Genomic DNA, 17,231 nt, shown 5'->3' on the forward strand with positions numbered 1-17,231 from the left:
TTGTATATATAGATATTTTTATTTCCAAAATATTAATTTATTGGATAAATGTGGAGTAAACAGAACACTGTCCAGGCCAACTAGAAGGTTTCCAGAGCTGCCAGTGAGATGCTTTTGTTTAGCATGACAATGTGATAAAAAATTGAGATGGGTTTTTATGATACAATGGGCGTTTAAGATTTTCTTTAATTCAAGATGTAACTTGTCGCATATGCTCATAGGTCTTATAAACTTCTTGTTATGATGACGTACATTTAAAAACATAGTAAGAACAAAGTAGAAAAGATCTACAGTTTTTATATATGTAATTGTCTGTGGTTATGTTCTCAATCAAATACTCCTATAATATGTCATCTTATAAAGCAAATATGAATGCTACTGCTCTAAATATGTACAAATTTAATGGCCTACAATACTTGCTAGTTGCCTAGTGGAGACAAGGAAGAAAGTAGATCTAACCCTTCTTTTCAAGGAAGTGATAATATCTATAAATCTTCCTCTTCCAATTTCAAAAACATGCATCTTTCCCTAACGGTCTTTGTTGTTCAAAGCCATTGACCAGATCTTTCTAAATGAATTGGGAGGCTGTCAGCAGTTTTAATAACCAATATCTGCACAATCAAATCACCAGGTACGATACAGTAATTAATGTGGCTTGGTATCCCGGATAACTAGAAATTCATGGCCAAGAAGAAGCTATTGCCTTTCACTGGCTTCTCACAGTCTGTACTGCCCATTTCTAAACTGGGATGTAGAAAAGAGGCGGGTCCACTCAGCCTCCTGACTTCTCTGACTGCACGTGCACCATGCAAATAAATGGAAATGGGGCCACTGTTCTCCTGTGTCAGGACAAGGTCAGCGTAAGTAGGAATACCAACTGGCAGGCATGTAACATCTAGTGAGTTCCTAGTCCAGAGCTGCTTTCTCTGCTAGATCAGGTGGTAGGTGACAGGTGGCAGAAAAAGAAATATCCTGAAAGTTCATTTGCTATTTGCAAGTCAGGGAATACTACTGGACTAGAAGAATGGTCTACTGCTGCTTTAGAGAGTATTTCATAGACATTTTGAGGATGCTGATTTCCTAGAAAGGAAAAGCTCTGAGTTCTGTACTGCAGTATATAAAAAGTTATTGCCAAATTCAACCTGGGTCTGTGGTTTACAAATTTTTTTTGTGGGGGGCGGTGGGGAGGAAGAACTACATATTCTGTGATTGCAGGTCTCATCTGCAATCTGTGAATAAGGTGAATAAGACAGATGACATATAGCAACCATTAAATAAATGTTTCTTAAATAAATGAAAAAGTAAATGAGCAGTAGATTTTTTTTTTATGGCAGTGGCAGATAAATTCATTTTGAAGAATTTTTCTGGGTCTTTGTGGTTAAAAGCCTAAAGGAAGACCGTTGAAAGTGATTCTTTTAAATGCAGCTAAATTTTGCTTAAGCAAAACCAAAATATGAAAATCTGGGTTCACAAAACAAATTAATTAAAAGGTGATTATATGCTTCACAATTACATGGGAATATGACTTAATGCAGGGTATTCCTAAATGCTGGCCCATGGTGTTTTCTCAGGTTCACGCTGACAGGAGAAAAATCAGCTCAGTGTATTGTTCTAAAGAACTGTCCTCTGTTCACAAATTGACCTTCCTCCATTTCTGTGGTTAAAATACTTAACAACAACAACAACAACAAGATAATGAAACTAGTCTCTACTTCCAGTTAATTATTCCTTTTTAATGCTCTTAAACTTGCCAAAATAAAGTTGCCAACCCTAAATTGGTTCCTCAGCTTTTTGAAAAATACTTCATTCGTTTGTGAAATCCAAATAAGATTCATTTTATAAAAGCATACAGCATTTTTAAAGAAACCTACATATTGAATAAAGAAGGATAGTGTAACCTGGGCCTTAATTACCCATGATAATAACAGCCAACAAGTTTTGAGTCAGTGCTGAGTACTGCTCTCAGGCCTTTTAAAAATGGTGTTAATCATCTAACTTTCACAGTAGCCCAAGGAGAAAATATTATTTTTATCCCCATCTTACAGATGAGGAACTCTAGACACAAACAGTCCAGTCCTTGCCCCAAAAGACAGAAAATACAGCCAGTAAAATGGTAGAGATGGCCCCATATATTCTTAAATTACAAAGAAACCGAGCCATGTGACACTACAACCAATACAAAAACATTGGTTGTTAATATAGTCTAATGATTATAGAAATGGAGTTTCAGCCAGCATACAGATTATAAACTCCTATCCAAGACTCACAGTATTTTATATTTAAATCAGAATCCTCCCAATCTTACCTTATCAACAAAATTCTTGACCTATTTTTAGCTTCAGTACACAGATACTGCTTCAAGCAACATCCTTGTTTCTTAAGCTCTGTTCTATTAGCAAATACCAGAAAACAAAACAAGAAAATATGATGTTTCTAATGGAGCATTTCAACCAAGTAGGGGGTGAAAGCACAACACTGGTAAATCTAGCTATCAGGATTAAGCTAATTTAGGGAAAATTCAACCTTATAGCGAACAAATCAAAAGGTATATTTCAGTCCACTTATTTTTTAAAAAAGTATAAAAAACCCAGTTTCCAAATGCTACAAAAGTATTACACTCCATATTTTTTAAAGGCTTTAAAAAATAAATTTAAAAAGTATTGCTACCCTAGCTTCCAAATGTAGGGTCTTATTTAAAATGAGATCACAAACTTTAGTGGGAACTCACATATTCCTCTGCAGAGTCAGAAATCCAAATATAACATCAATTGGGCAAAGAGGTAAATTAGTAAGTATAATCCATAATAAATGAAAAGCAAAACTAGACTTTTTGATCACAAGGCCAAAAAATTTTTTTCCCAAGTTATCCACAAACTGGAATCAAAGACAAAAATTTTGGCTTTCAACGTCTATCATACTCTTGTAATGGTAAAAATGATTTGGCAGGTTAAGGATAGGTTTCTAATCATCCTATCTTCTACTTAACACCATTTACCAAAATACTGCACTGCGTTAAGGGAGTTATCTCAATGGCAACGAAAAAGAGATCTTAACACTAATAACTTCTGGGTCCCTCCGAAAATATCAGTGAATCTAGAGCTTATGCAGTTTAAGGAAATTTTGTGGATTTCCACCCCTCAATCCTGACAGCTGGGGTGTGCACATCCGATCTGAATACTTTGTTAGGCATACAGGAACCGAATTTCTGACACTGCAGGTAACTCCTGCACAAACTCTTCTTTCAACTTCTGGCATCTGGTCAAGTACCCATCCCTAGTCCACATGCCCTAGAAAAACACAGGAACCAGTTCTAGGACGTGGTTTTCCACCTAGCACCCCACGCTCCGCCCCGAGACTACTCGCCTCTCGCCCTAGCTCAGCCCACCCCGGCCTGCCCAGCCCAGCGGAGCCGGACCCAGCCTACTACAGTCCTACTGCTCCGGCTCTCCGAACTTCCCCCGCCCACTCCGTCCACGATAACAGGACCCCGTCCCTCCCGCGCCGCGCTCCACCAATCAGCAGCCACCTCGCCCAGGATCCGGTCTCCAACGATACCCTTTCAAAAAGTCAGCTTACACCTCCCGCCTCAGTCCCGCCCCTTTCCTACCTCCCCGCCCCTCTGGCCCCTCCCACCTCCCCGACTACCGGTTCCCCTCCTCCCCTCCCGCTGCCCCCTCCCGCTCCCAGGCTTCGCCCCGCCCCACCAGGGACAGAGCACTCGCTCTCTTCTCGCGAGATCTGAGCGTCCCCCGCAGCGGCCGCTCGCTTCCCCTTCTCGTCCTCCCACCCCCCTCCTCCCAATCTCTCCACTCTCCGGCTCTCTTCCCTCCCTCCTCCCCCCTCCACCCTCTGGGCCGGATCTCGTCTCGCTGAGGCGGAGGAGGAGAAGGAGGAGGAGGAGGACGTTCGGCCTGCGCAGTGAGATGTTTGTCCGTCGCCGCCGCCGCCGCCATCGCGGAGGAGCGCGATAAAGGGAGCCGAGCCGGGCGTGAGGGGCATCCCGTGGAGCCGCCGCGCCAGCGCAGCCCCCCAGCCAAGCACGAGCCGCCGGAACCCGAGCCGCCGCCGCCACCGCCGCGGCCGCCCAGGGGCCGGCCAGGTCCCCAGCCCAGCCCGGGGGCCGCGCCGCCGACACCAGCGTCTCCCCTCGCTTGCCCGCCCGCCTTAAATGTGACACCGGCGCCTCGGAGTGCGACCCGAAGCCGCCACCGGGGAGGGGACGAGCACCATGTCGAATCTGAGCAAAGGCACGGGCAGCCGGAAGGACACCAAGATGCGGATCCGGGCCTTTCCGGTGAGTCTCTTCTCGGCGCCTGGGACCCCGGGTTGGGGGCCCGGCCGAGAGCCGCACGCGAGGCCCGGGCTGAACTCCCCCAACAGGCCGCAGGCCCGGCCTCCCCTCCCCCACGCCGCCGGCCGCGGGGCGCTAGCCTTCCCGGCAACTGGGCGGCGCGGGGCCCCGGCGCGGCCGCCCTCCCGGGCCGTTCCCCGCGCCCGTCGCCCGAGTCTGGCGCCGCTCCCCCGCCCCGGAGCTGCGCCTCCGGTCGCCCTGCGGGCGTCGGCTGCGGCCGGGGCCCCTTCGCTGGTCCCAGAACCTCCCCACGCTCCTGGGGTGTAGGCCCAACCCCTAGTACTCCGCTCCCGCTCGGTTCCCGGGACTCCCAGCCCTGCAGGGATGGGGACTGTCCAAGTCCTCCTTGTATGGGGCGTGTGTGTAACTTCTCACGTGGGGTTTCGCTGCGGTTGAAAAAATCACCCAGCCTAAAAGATGACCAGCCCAACGATGAAGGGGACTGTCCTCTCCCGTTCTTCCCCTCCTCAGGAAGGGCTATGCCATCCACCTGCTCCCCACGCAGTGACAGTGGTTCCACGTAATGCCCCATACTAATATACCAACAACGTCCTGTGTGTTTACAGCATCTTTTATCCACAAGCTTCCAAAGCACTTTACAAACTCTCTTGTGCAGGAATTGCCTTGCCAATCAAGGGGAAATAAGAGAAAACAAATTGGACGATTGGTTCTCCATTTCTTAGCCATGGAATCCCAAAAGAATGAGTAGTCACCACCCTGAGTTGCTTTACTCTTAGGGACAGCAAACGTAGTCTGTTTAGAAACTTTTTTCTTTTTTAGCATTACGTTGAGTCATACTCTTGCAGTGTTTAGTATATAGGGTATAACTTTGGATGTCATATCTGATTCAGATAGCCAATGGCAAACAATTAAAGTGTACTGTTGGAACAGAGGAACTGGTCATACTTGCTCATGTCGCTACAGTAACAGGTATATGTCAAGATAGACAAACTAGCAATGGAACAGAAGATTTTAAAACAGTAAAACTAGAGAAAGATCTTGGGTTTCCTTTCTTAGAATCACAAACACAGTATATCATGCGAGGAGGGAAAAGAGGGTTTGTATTCACTTCATGAAGCATGCGTTTTCTAAAGTGTAGTTTGCACTTTAGAGGGAAGACTTATTAATATAATTGTCCTAGTTGAGTGAGAAAGCGACCCAGAGAACTTGAGGACCTCTCTGAATTCTTAAAATGTAGAAGGAAATACACCTTATGCAGAACTCTGAAGTTGTAATAACATAAATATTAATATCAATGTGAAGAGTCTTCAGGCTTTATGTAAATAAATGTAGGATATACTCAGGAGAATTAAATGTTTTGATGCTCATTAAAGGGATATTATATTTTTGAAGTTTTTATTCCTAAGTAATCTTGAGAAAGTACAAAGAAAGTGAGAAATGTTGACAGAAGAGAACTGATGAACTTCATGTGCACGTTTTTCCTTATAATGAAACAATGAACTGGGTTTATGAATTTGTGAGTAATGTTAGTACTCCTGCTAAACCAGTGCTGAATATTTTTAGCAGAATCTAGAATTACTCAGAATTTTAAATAGTTTAATACAAGAATTTTTAAAGAAAAATTAGCCATTCTTAAAGTCTGAGTTCTACGAATTCACATTATTACTAAAATGTGGAGTAGTTCACATCTGACATCAGCTTACTTACGTGGATATTCTGATTAACCAGTTGTACCTTTATGTGTAGTCAACTCTTTGATCTCTTGGTTTTGCCTGTTCCTACCTGTTCTTCCATTCCTTCATTCATTCAACAAATATTACTGACGACTGTGTGCCAGGCACTGTCCTAGGATCTTGGGATATATCGGTATAGTTTGAAAGAACAGTATCCCTCCTTTCTGGATCTTGTATTGTTGGGAGGAAGTGGTTGGAGAGAATTTCATTATTCCTTTAGCTGAAGAGTATAATAGTATGTGACAGGTTACCACATACTACTGAAACTGATTTTTTTTTAAGCAGCATTATGTTCATGAGCTAATTTAGACCCTTTCTGTCTATAACTTGTTGCCCTCTAAGTTTTTCTAAAATCCTTAAATGAAGTTTGTTAAGTGGCTAGTGTTTGATATTCAGTACTTAATATCTGCTAATTTTTAAAAGCATTAAGATTTTTTTTATTTCTTAAGTATTAACATCACTCATAAGTAGTTCCTACTGAAAAGAACCATTATATTTTTTAATGTATAAATTTTAAAGTCATAGTTCTTTGAACCTTCATTAAGGATGGATACATACCTCAGTGGTGTGGTATTTCACTGATTAATTTGGTAACTGAGTGCTTCTAGAACTTCAGAATTTTTTTTTTCTTCCAGGTTAGAAGTCTTTTACAGAACTATAGTCTGCATGGATTGCTAGTCAGAAGTAGTAAATGCATATTATTCCATAAAGAAAATATTGTGTTTATATGTACTCTTGTGTGCATACTTAAAACTATTGTATTTTACATTACCATTTGAGATAGACAGTTACTCTGAGGGAAGTTACAATGTAATCAAAAGCCTCAAGTGCTCTTTTCAGAGTGTGTTTTATAAAATTGATGTGTAAAAAGTATAAAAATATGTTTCGGGATTGTTTTGTTTTCATTGCAAAATAGTAAGTGAAGGTACAGGATATTTTGTAAATGTGTAAATCTACTCCAGCTATAGTCCTATCAGTAGAATCAGTTTCTGAGAAATTGGTTCTTTTTAAGGTGGGAAACAATGAAGAGCTTTCTGTACTTACAGATGGGTGATGGAGGAAATATTTATTCCAGTTTGTAAACTTCCCTGCAGTGGACAAAATACATATCATTTCACATCCTTTGGGGGTTTTTGGTACTCAAAGTAACAGCAAGGGCCACAAAACTTTTTTAAGGAAGAAGTCTGTGGTTGGGAAACTTCTGGAAACGATATGGATTTGGACCAAAGAATGCTGCCCCCAGAAGTTCCTAGTCCTCTTTCCTTGCTGTTGCCGTGTGTCTCACTCCTGAGCTTTTATTTCACTATGTAGGATTAGTTGCTGTCAGGTGAACCTTTTGTCCTTATCTTTGAAAAGCCATTACTCACCATCTGTACTGTACACTGTTTGTCCACATGGGCTTGAAAAGCCTGATTGGTTTGGAGGGGATATGGTTGAATGGAAATACTGGTCTCCTCTGATTTGCCTTCTTGGCAGAGCCTTCAGAGTTTAGGAGACGTGTTATGAAAGTGATTGTCTTTAGAGTGTGATCTGGAAATGGTTTCAATCATTGGTTTATAGAAGCATGCTAAATCATGATAATGAATCTCTGGTTGTGATGTCCACTCCATAGTTCTAGATGAGCTTCACAGAGCACCACCTGTGTGCCGTGAACAGTTGCTGATGTAGAAGTTATTGTTAGATGGAACCCGCAAAATGACTGAGATTAGAAAGAGATGAATTTTAAGATCATTTGTGATGTACTTAAATACTTAAGAGCACAAGAATTTAACGACACATGGGGACAGTTAATGTTTTTTTTTTTTTTCCTGGTTATAGTGATATTTGCTAGATATGGGGGAACAGCTTTGATCTTCAAAATAGGTTTCTCTTACTTAGGGAAAGTAGTTGTTGCCTAGAACTAGCTGGACTGTACACATAGAGAAAGGCTGAATAATAGTTTTGGAAATCAAACAGGGCGGGGAATTAACTATAAGTTTGTTTTTCATTCTCTGGTATTTTGTTACAGAGATGTTATGGAGTAAGGTATAACATTCATTAAAGTGTTGCTTTCATTTAGACTGATTTTGTTCTATTTAATGGTTTTAGGACAGTCAGCTGTGTTGTAGCTGTTAGAACCTCTCAAGCTTTAGAAGTTTAAAAATAAAAAGATAAAGTAGTTACCTATGAAAGTGTTTATTTTGCATTATCTCCTTAGAAAGTTCACAGGAGCCAAGAAAATTATTACTGCCAAATTATTAGTACTAAAGTTACTGAATTTGAAACACTTTTAGTAGTATAGAATATAATGTGAGAATTTGGCCTTTTAAATAATACACTAGTCACAAAGTCAGTTCTTTCAAACAAAATAGAGAAAGTGTCATTTGTTTGTACATCATTCATTCATTAAATGTAGCTAAGTAATAATAGCATTTCTCTATTTCAACAAGAATATATAATTAAGACTAGAAAAAGTAGTATTTCTTCCCTTTGTGTTATAAATTGGGAAACCTTAGAGATAATTTTTTGCTGTTATCTTTATTCAAGAGTATCTGGGTGTTAACAGTTTTGTTAGATTTTTATAAAAGTTATTGGACAATTTGTAGTTTTAAATAATGGAACTTTGAAAATAGTTCTTGTTTGTCCATTGTAAAGTCAGCAAAAAAAGTCAAAGTGCTACTAGTAAGAAATCACTGAGATAAAACATGAAGTACAGTTAGTGTCTTTATTGTGGAAACTATTCAGTAGTAGTCTGTCAAAGCTATGAATTCATTTTAGTAGCTTTTCTAATTAGAAAAGTGATGCATATTCATGATAGAAAATTTAATAAATATCTAAACTTATAAGTAAGGAAATAAATATCACCTGTAACCCTACCACTTGGAAATAAACCATATTAACATTTTGATGTGTTTCCTTTTAACCTTTCATAAATGTGTAAGCACACAGTAAAATTGAGGTACGACCTTTTCATATGCTGTGTTTTAAAAAATATATAGTATCTCACTGTACATTCATTTCCATGTTAAATATATTGAAAACATGATTTTGAATGACTGGGTAATACTCTCCAGTACCTTGGCTTATACATTTCCCTACTGACAGGTATTTTGATTGATTCCAGTGAATTCGTATTTTCTCTATTATAAAGAATGCAACTGTGACTATTTAGGCACATAAATATTTGAGCCCATTCATGATTATGGAATTACTGGGCTCGACATAATCGATACATATTACCAAATGGACCTCCAGAAAGGTAGGAGTAATAATAATACCACTCACCGAATGCTTATCATATACCATACACTTGTTCTCTGTACTTTGCATGTATAAACTAATTTCATTTGCACAACTCTATAGAATACTACTATTATCTTTCTTACCTAAGAGCCCTTGAGAGGTTAAGTAGTTTGCTTAAGATCCCTTTGCTTGTAAGTGGCAGAACTAGGGTTCTTTCTAACCTAGGCAGTCTGGCTCTAAAGTGAATGCTTTAAGAATTAATTACATCTCTCAGGCTTGTATCAGTAATGTCTACCATGTAGCAGTGTCTTAGCTAACATAACTTTAATTTTATAGGTGAAAAAAATTGTACTTCAATGCTTTATTTTGCATTTCTTTGCCTACTTGAAAGAGTAAAACTATGGATAGTCTGTAGGGAATTTTCATTTAGTTTTACATTAGAGTATTCAACATATGTTTTAGAAGTATGACTAAAAAGTAAAGAGACTGAGAGCATAATAGTTAAGAGGGTGGTCTCTGGACTGTCAGAGTTTGAATGTCAGCTCCACCTCTTTCTTGTTGTGTTATCTTTAACAAGTTACTTAACACTTCTAGCCTCAGTTTTCTCCTCTGTAAAATTAGAATATTTATAAGACCTATCTTACAGGGCTGTTGTGAGATTAAAAAAAAAAAGTATTAGAACAGGACCTAGCACACAATTAACTATTGTTATACCAACATTTAGCCATGATTATGCCACAATTTATATATTAAAATTGAATGTTATTTTTGTAACTTTATTTACTGTACAGTTATTTTAGTGATGCCGCCATTTTTTGGTGCTTACATTTTTAGAACTTAGATTCTGAAAAGCTTACAGAATCAATCTGTGAACCACATTAAGAACTCAGTGTCAGAGGATATAGGTTTGGTACCACTGGGGTGCTTCGAAAGAATGCCACTGGCTCTTGGGTGGGGGGTAGATTCAAAAGAGAAGATCCAGTAGTGATTATCACATAATCATTAGAATAAGTATGTAATCTTTCTGGGGTAACTTTACTGAAGGAGTAAACACTCATTGGTGTGTACATTCTAATATGTACATTAAGTGTTTATCTAAAAATACATTTTGTTTTTATTTCCTTCCTTTTTTTCTTCCACCCTCTTTTTTGTTTCACTCATGAACTAGGCTGTGCTCCCTGCCCAAAGCTTATACCAGACACCCTTTTGAACCTCGAAGTACTTAGCATAGTATTAGACACAGTGTGGGTGGTTAGTGAATGATCGATTAAATGAGAAACTAGTCCTTTAAGACAAACCATAGAAATTCATTACTTAGGTAAATCGATGCAGGTAGTACTCCAAAATGTTTGAACTCCTTTCAGCTGTAAGTGAAGTCTTAATTTGTAGGTCATTAATGATCGTGTGGCTCTTCCCTTAAAGGTTAGTCAGCCTAATCTCCTGAAACTGTAATGACTTGAAAGTAAAGGTAATATGTACTGGCAGTAACCTTGGATTTGCGTGTCAGAAGACTTAATCTCTGGCCTAGTCTTTTCTGTTTACTAGCTGTACTCTACATTTTATTCCTTCCACCATGACACCTTCCTCCCAGCCTGTTAACTATACGTGGTGATCCCCTACTTCCATTGCAGGTTGACTACCCTGTATCATCAGCCTGTTCTGTGAATTCTTTTCATCTGAAATTTACCTTTGCCCTGAGGATACAGGCTTATATTCTTGAATTGAGGTGTCTTTTTTCCTTATAATCCTTGAATCACTGGGCCCAGATGCCATTTATTGCCACATTTATGATCCTCTTGTGTCTTGGGCGCTTGTGAACTATTCTTTTGAGTGCTTCTTGTGACCATCTCCTAAGTTCGTACACGTGCTCCCTCAGTCACTGAAGACTTCAATACCTTATTCACAGACATTCTCTCTAGCTTAACTTGTAACTTTATCCAATGCATGTGGGCAGAGTCATTCTTTTATTCATTCTAAAGTGTATTTATTGTGTGTTCCTACTAGAGGTCTGGCACGAAATATACAGTGATGATCAAACAGATCTGGCCTCTTCTGTATTACAGTGATCTTCACTTTGTGTTGGAGCTTGTCATCCCGCTACTTTAGAAATCTTAAACTTCAATATGACATTGTATACTAGCTCCTTCATTTATTAGATGTAGGACTTGAACAAGTCACTTAACTTCTGCCTGTTTTGTTTTCTCTTTTGTAAAAGGGAGAAAACAATATAGTACCTACCTCATAAGATGGTTGTAAGGATAGAGTTAATACATATAAAGCTCTTAGTGTCAGGCACATAGTAAGCATTATAAATAAATACAAGCTGTTATTATTTAATTATTCTATCCTACTTGTTGCTTGTTTCCTTCTCACATTAAATGTGCTCTTGGATTTCAAGGAGACCACTTTCATTCTCCCAGGCTGTGGCGCCTGTTGCTAGTTGCCCCTTCTTTCCTACTGCCTCCCCAGAGCAAGGCCAGAAACATCAGCAAAAAGCATCTTGAACCATTCCCTTCATCTCCCTTCACTGCTCATATTTTTTAGACTATTGTGCACTCCCAGAGAAAATTCCAAGACTGTGGTCTCTAAGCTAGCTGGACTCTCAGTGCCTCTGGGCGATATTTTTGTGTCCCTGGTAAACTCCCTCTCCCCTTTCCTGCATGAGCTATTTCAGACTTTCATCACTGTCCTTAAGCTCTTTATTGAGAATTCTCTTATCTCTCTTTTTCAGGAAACTTAACTGCTAAAGTTATCTTGTGTAAGTTCCTTCAGCTTGCTTCTCTTTCAGTTATATTCATTAACCTGTATCTTTACTCATTCTCAACTCCTTCCCTTGGGTCTCAGAGAAGGAAGATGTTCCTTTTTCTGTCTTCCCTACCATGGTAACTACCATACCATCTCCCTTCATAGCCAAAATTCTTCAAATAGTCAGTATCTCCTTTATTAGAACCTGATTTTCTTTAGAGGGGGCAGCAGGTCTTCTTGTATTGATCTTTGTCAGTGCTGCACAGTAGTAGCCAACAATGTTGAATGAATAAACTGACCAGACTCTGGTTTGTTTTCTCATCCTTAAGATGGGAACTATGGCAGTCTTTCTCACAGGTTAATTGTGAGGGTTAAAAGAAATAATGTCAGAAAGTGCTTGCTAATAAACAGTGGCATCATTGAGACAGTTAAAATGATTTTCTAATCATAAAGTTAGTATTTTCAAGTAAAAGTAATCTGTTTCATGTAGGACATTTATTTTCAAACTTGTATAGAGTCTCCAGGACCCAGGAGGCCTAGGAGGAGTGGAGTAGGTATCTTCAGAAGTTTCCCTCTCTAGTCATTTAGAACAGTTTGTACATTGTTCTATGTGTAGAAGATTTCTTTTTTAAAAAGTTCTCTATTGCTTTAAAATCAGTCATTAGTCCAGCCTTTTTAAAGTTGAGGAGAGTCCTACTTTCCCATGTTGGTAACATTAACCAACTGGGAAATTGAGAACTGATCCTGTAGTTGTTGTAACCACTAATCCAGAGCTTTTGCTACTATAAGAGCTTTTGCTCTTTATTTTTTTAAGTCAATTTTAAAGTTGAAAATTAAGTAAAATTTCTTAATTTGACTTCCATTTATCTAGTGATCATTGAGAAAGGAATGGACCTGAATTTGCTCTTTAAATGAGAAAGGTTACTGCTAAGCAAATGAATAAAGACTTCAAAGGGATATCTTTTACCTACTTTAAGAAAATACAAGATTCCTTAGAGACGGTTTTCTGTAAAAGCAAGCCGTCATTGCTAAGAGGAATGCTTTAACGTACTGATTGCAAGTCATCCTTATCTAAAGCAGCTCTTAACGGAGCAACACTTAGCCTCTTCTATTTGCCCTGTCCTCTTGAAAGTAATCATGAAAAATTCTTTTTCTCCTTCCCTTTTCAATTTATTTAATAGTATGAGAAGTTGCTTTATAAGATGAGTAACTACAACTTGTTCAGTGTCTACCTCGTGTTAGGCTCTTTGAACTATAATTATCTCAAATTCTCAGAACACTCTTTAGATGTTACTTCTGTTTTAAATCTATCCTGGGGCTCAGAGAGACATAGTAAAATATGTGTATTACATATATACCTATGGAAGGACAGAGCTGGAATTCAGATCCCAGGTGTATCTGTCTCAAAAATTCATGTTCTTTTCATTACACCACACTGCCTTAATTATATTCCGTTAAGAATTTGCTAGATTCTGAAATATTTACTTTCATAATAGGAATATATTGGAAAGTTAATTCTAAGCTTGCCGTTTAAATGATTACCCAGGGGCAGATCCAGGGCCCCTGAAGCTTATACACTGCAGTACTCTTCATAAAAAGGATTCAAAATTAGTTTCCAGATCTTGGAAGGAGCTTTTGCAAGCTTTAAACCTCACTAGATTCAAAGTATATGCACCTCTCATAAGAGAATACAAGTTATAAAAACTTTGAATCGATGGATGCCTATGTTGTTCAGTAAAATTTGAATATATAAATTGCTTAAGGGGGTCATAGTGTGTATTGACTTGAATAAAGCAGTCAGAATCATAATCAATAGGAAAGATATATTAGTTGACGTATTTCTAAGTTAACACTTCCCTTTTTAAGTTAAAGACTGATAGTACACATTTTTTAACTTTTTTCAGTTAGAAATTTATCTTGTTAAATATATGTTTAGGGCCTCCCTGGTGGTGCAGTGGTTGAGAGTCTGCCTGCCGATGCAGGGGACACGAGTTTGTGCCCCGGTCTGGTCTGGGAAGATCCCACATGCCGCAGAGCGGCTGGGCCCGTGAACCATGGCTGCTGAGCCCCCGCGTCCGGAGCGGGGGAGGCCACAACAGTGAGAGGCCCGCATACCGCAAAAAAAAAAAAAAAAAAAAAAAAAAAAAAAAAAAAATATATATATATATATATATATATATGTATTTATAGAAAAAAGTGATTTTATGTCTTTCAGAATGTATTAAGAAGTAGTAGATTCAACAGTGAAATGAATTTTGAAGTACAAAGATCAGGTAGTTTAAAATAAGCAAATGAGACATGAAAGAAGTGTATTATTTTTGATGAACGTTATCATTAGCCAAAAAAACAAGTAATTTATTTGCTCCTATTTGTTTTCCTATTTAATTTTTAAAAGCCAGAAAGGACTTTAGAGAGAATATGTTCTAATCTTATTTAATACATGGGGAAGTGGAGAACTCCAGAGGGTGATTTTACCCAAAGGATACTTACGGCTTGAATTTATGGAAGAACACGACTAGAAGCCTGATTTCTGGTTTAAAGCTCTCTCCTCTAGACCAAACTGAAATAAGCATATAGCCTTAATAATTCAGTGTTAATATTAGCCTGTTAATTATAAATTGATTTTGTAATATCAGACACTCAGGTGATTTGAGTTGACATGGTGTAACGGAAGGGTCCTTAGCTCAGGACACATGGATTCCTTCATTGCTCTAACTAGCTGAGTGATCTTGGATAAGCTCCTTAGCTTCAGTTTCTTCATTTGTAAAATGAAGAGATTTTAATTTGGGGTTTTCTTAGACTCATTTCCACTCTTAAAATTTCAGTCTAGAAAGCGAATGCTGGTGTGTGTTCTCCTTTGCTCTAAAACATTTTGTGATGTTGCAAATGTCACCTATCTTTAAAGCCTTAGAATTTTCTTTAGAATAAGAATGGTATATTTCAGTGGTGATGATTAAATGCTAATATGAAGCAGTGGAAAAGTTAGCTATGTTCTTACATGCTTCTTTTTGTGTAAGTTGGTAGTTTTAGAGAAATTTTGAGATTTGATATCAGATTTTTGTAATAATTTTATGTTATAGGCCTTTTGCTGTCATATCACATTTAGTTTATGGTTAGGTTCATTCAAAGACAGAGCAGTTGGTGGCAATTTGTATTGTTTTACATGTTTTTTTCTCTTTGGAGTGTGTGTAGCTGATTCTGGTATAAACTACTTTGTTACTGTCCAACAGTTCTATACATCTTTACACTTTATCATAGTTTTAGAAAAACTGGGTTTATCCATTTCAAAAAAAAAACCACAGCGATGTAAGCTAAATAGAAGAAAGTATTGTCATTTTTAATTAAAATTCATAGTTTTAGATTGTAGGATAGAAATATGGAACTCAAATATGCACTTAGGTATGAAGTATTTTTTGTCTGTAGCATTACTACTACTACTTTGAGATTCCATCCAAAAATATATGATTCTTGCTTTTCTGTTGTTTTTGTTTTCCAGATGAATGTTTAAGAGCTAGTTTATACACGAGCCCTTACTATTGGGATTTAATAGTATATTGAGAAATACAGCAAATGTTTTTATAATTTTAAAGTGTTGATCTTAGAGACATAATAACTAATCTTCATAATAGGGAGAGTCTCTATGTTTGAAGAGTTCTAGTCAAGATGATTATTGTATTCTCTGGATAAAACGTGTTTCAGGGTGCCAATAGCATCTCTTCATATCAGCGAAAATAGCACCAATAGGACAGTGACAAACTTCTTGACTCAGAGAGAATACTTACGATTGCATATTTTTTTCTGGTCATCATCAGACTATGAAATGTTACATATACATTTTTTCACATATGTAAAGATCATTCACAGAGATATAGTTGAAAGAATATTGTTAGTACTCTTTTTTTTTTTTTTTTTTTTTATTGCGGTACACGGGCCTCTGACTGTTGTGGCCTCTCCCGTTGCGGAGCACAGGCTCCGGACGTGCAGGCTCAGCGGCCATGGCTCACGGGCCCAGCTGCTCCGCGGCATGTGGGATCTTCCTGGACCGGGGCACGAACCTGTGTCCCCTGCATCGGCAGGCGGACTCTCAACCACTGTGCCCCCAGGGAAGCCCTATTGTTAGTACTCTTAAGTCAGTTGTGACTTAACTGGACTTTAACAGGCTAATGTGAAAGCTTGAACTTAGTTTGTCTTTGAAAGAAATTGTTCCAAATTTTTAAATTGATTTTTGAACAGCCTACTCATGTTGAGAACTGAAATGCAGATTATAATTGAACCGTCTATTGATGATTTATCTTTCTCATTGTAAATGTTACTGTTCTGTAGTTTAGTGATATCAGAGGCCAGTTGAGTGTAGCTCAGCCTTAATTTGTGATTTCATAGCATTTTCCCAGGCTACTGTGCTTTTCTAATTGATAATTGTCATTATCAGTCATTACTTTTGGCAGCACAATTCCAGCACAGAAGGCTGTATGTTTCTTCCTTGTAGTAAAGAAAAAGAAATTTATTGAGCAAGTGATGTGTGTCGGATGCTTTCACAAACTTTCTTAATTGCCACACAATACACCATCTTCTCCCATTTCTCTTGTTAAAAGCAGATGAGGAAAGTGAAGTTTGGAAAGTTAAATAACTTGCCCAAAATCAGAATGTGTCCCACTGGGCTGTTTCCTCAAAGCTTGGATCTTTGGTTGTCTTTTGATGGTTGAGGATGTTTAAAGATTAACTGATGAATAAATGGGATTTTTGGAGACCTCATAAGTCATTGTGTAGCCTTTGGTCATCAGATAGGTTCATCATCATTACTAACTCTAACGGGACTGCATTCAAAATCATCTAAGAATCATAACATGTATTAAAGAGGATACAATAAAATTAGGGAACAGAGACTTGATATTAGTCTAAGGTGCTTATAACCTGGGAGGGAACTTCCTTACAAAATTTATGGCTTAGTTGTATTTATCTAGAATATTGCCATTCCTCAGATATTTGTACCAAAGCAACTATTTTGAGGCTGAAGCTCAAAATTAAGATCAAGCATTTTTCCTTGTTTATTTTTTTCTAGCTGTGTCATTCTGAATTGCCTGGAATTTCAAATTCTCGCCCCTTTCCCCCACCCACCCTGTTCTTAATTTCTTGTAGAAAATTATTCACAGGGGACTAAAGACTTTTTGTCCTTTGTATGTAGTGGATGTGAAGAGTACAGTTCTCTTCCTTTTAGTTTT

At 38.5% G+C, this 17,231-nt stretch overlaps 1 protein-coding gene across 2 annotated transcripts in view; it reads left to right on the plus strand.

The window, feature by feature from the left end:
• The first annotated feature begins 3,792 nt into the window (after positions 1–3,792).
• CUL3 (cullin 3) overlaps positions 3,793–17,231 on the plus strand; it is a 105,856-nt gene continuing 92,417 nt past the window's right edge. For both annotated transcript variants that reach the window (XM_082629755.1, XM_082629756.1), the window contains exon 1: positions 3,793–4,294. In XM_082629755.1, the coding sequence (XP_082485881.1) occupies positions 4,229–4,294 (66 nt within the window). In that variant the 5' untranslated portion in view covers positions 3,793–4,228. The remainder of the gene's footprint in view (positions 4,295–17,231) is intronic.

This window comes from Mesoplodon mirus (assembly GCF_964341445.2).
Source record: "Mesoplodon mirus genome assembly, chromosome: 8".
NCBI classification, from domain to species: Eukaryota; Metazoa; Chordata; class Mammalia; order Artiodactyla; family Ziphiidae; genus Mesoplodon; species Mesoplodon mirus.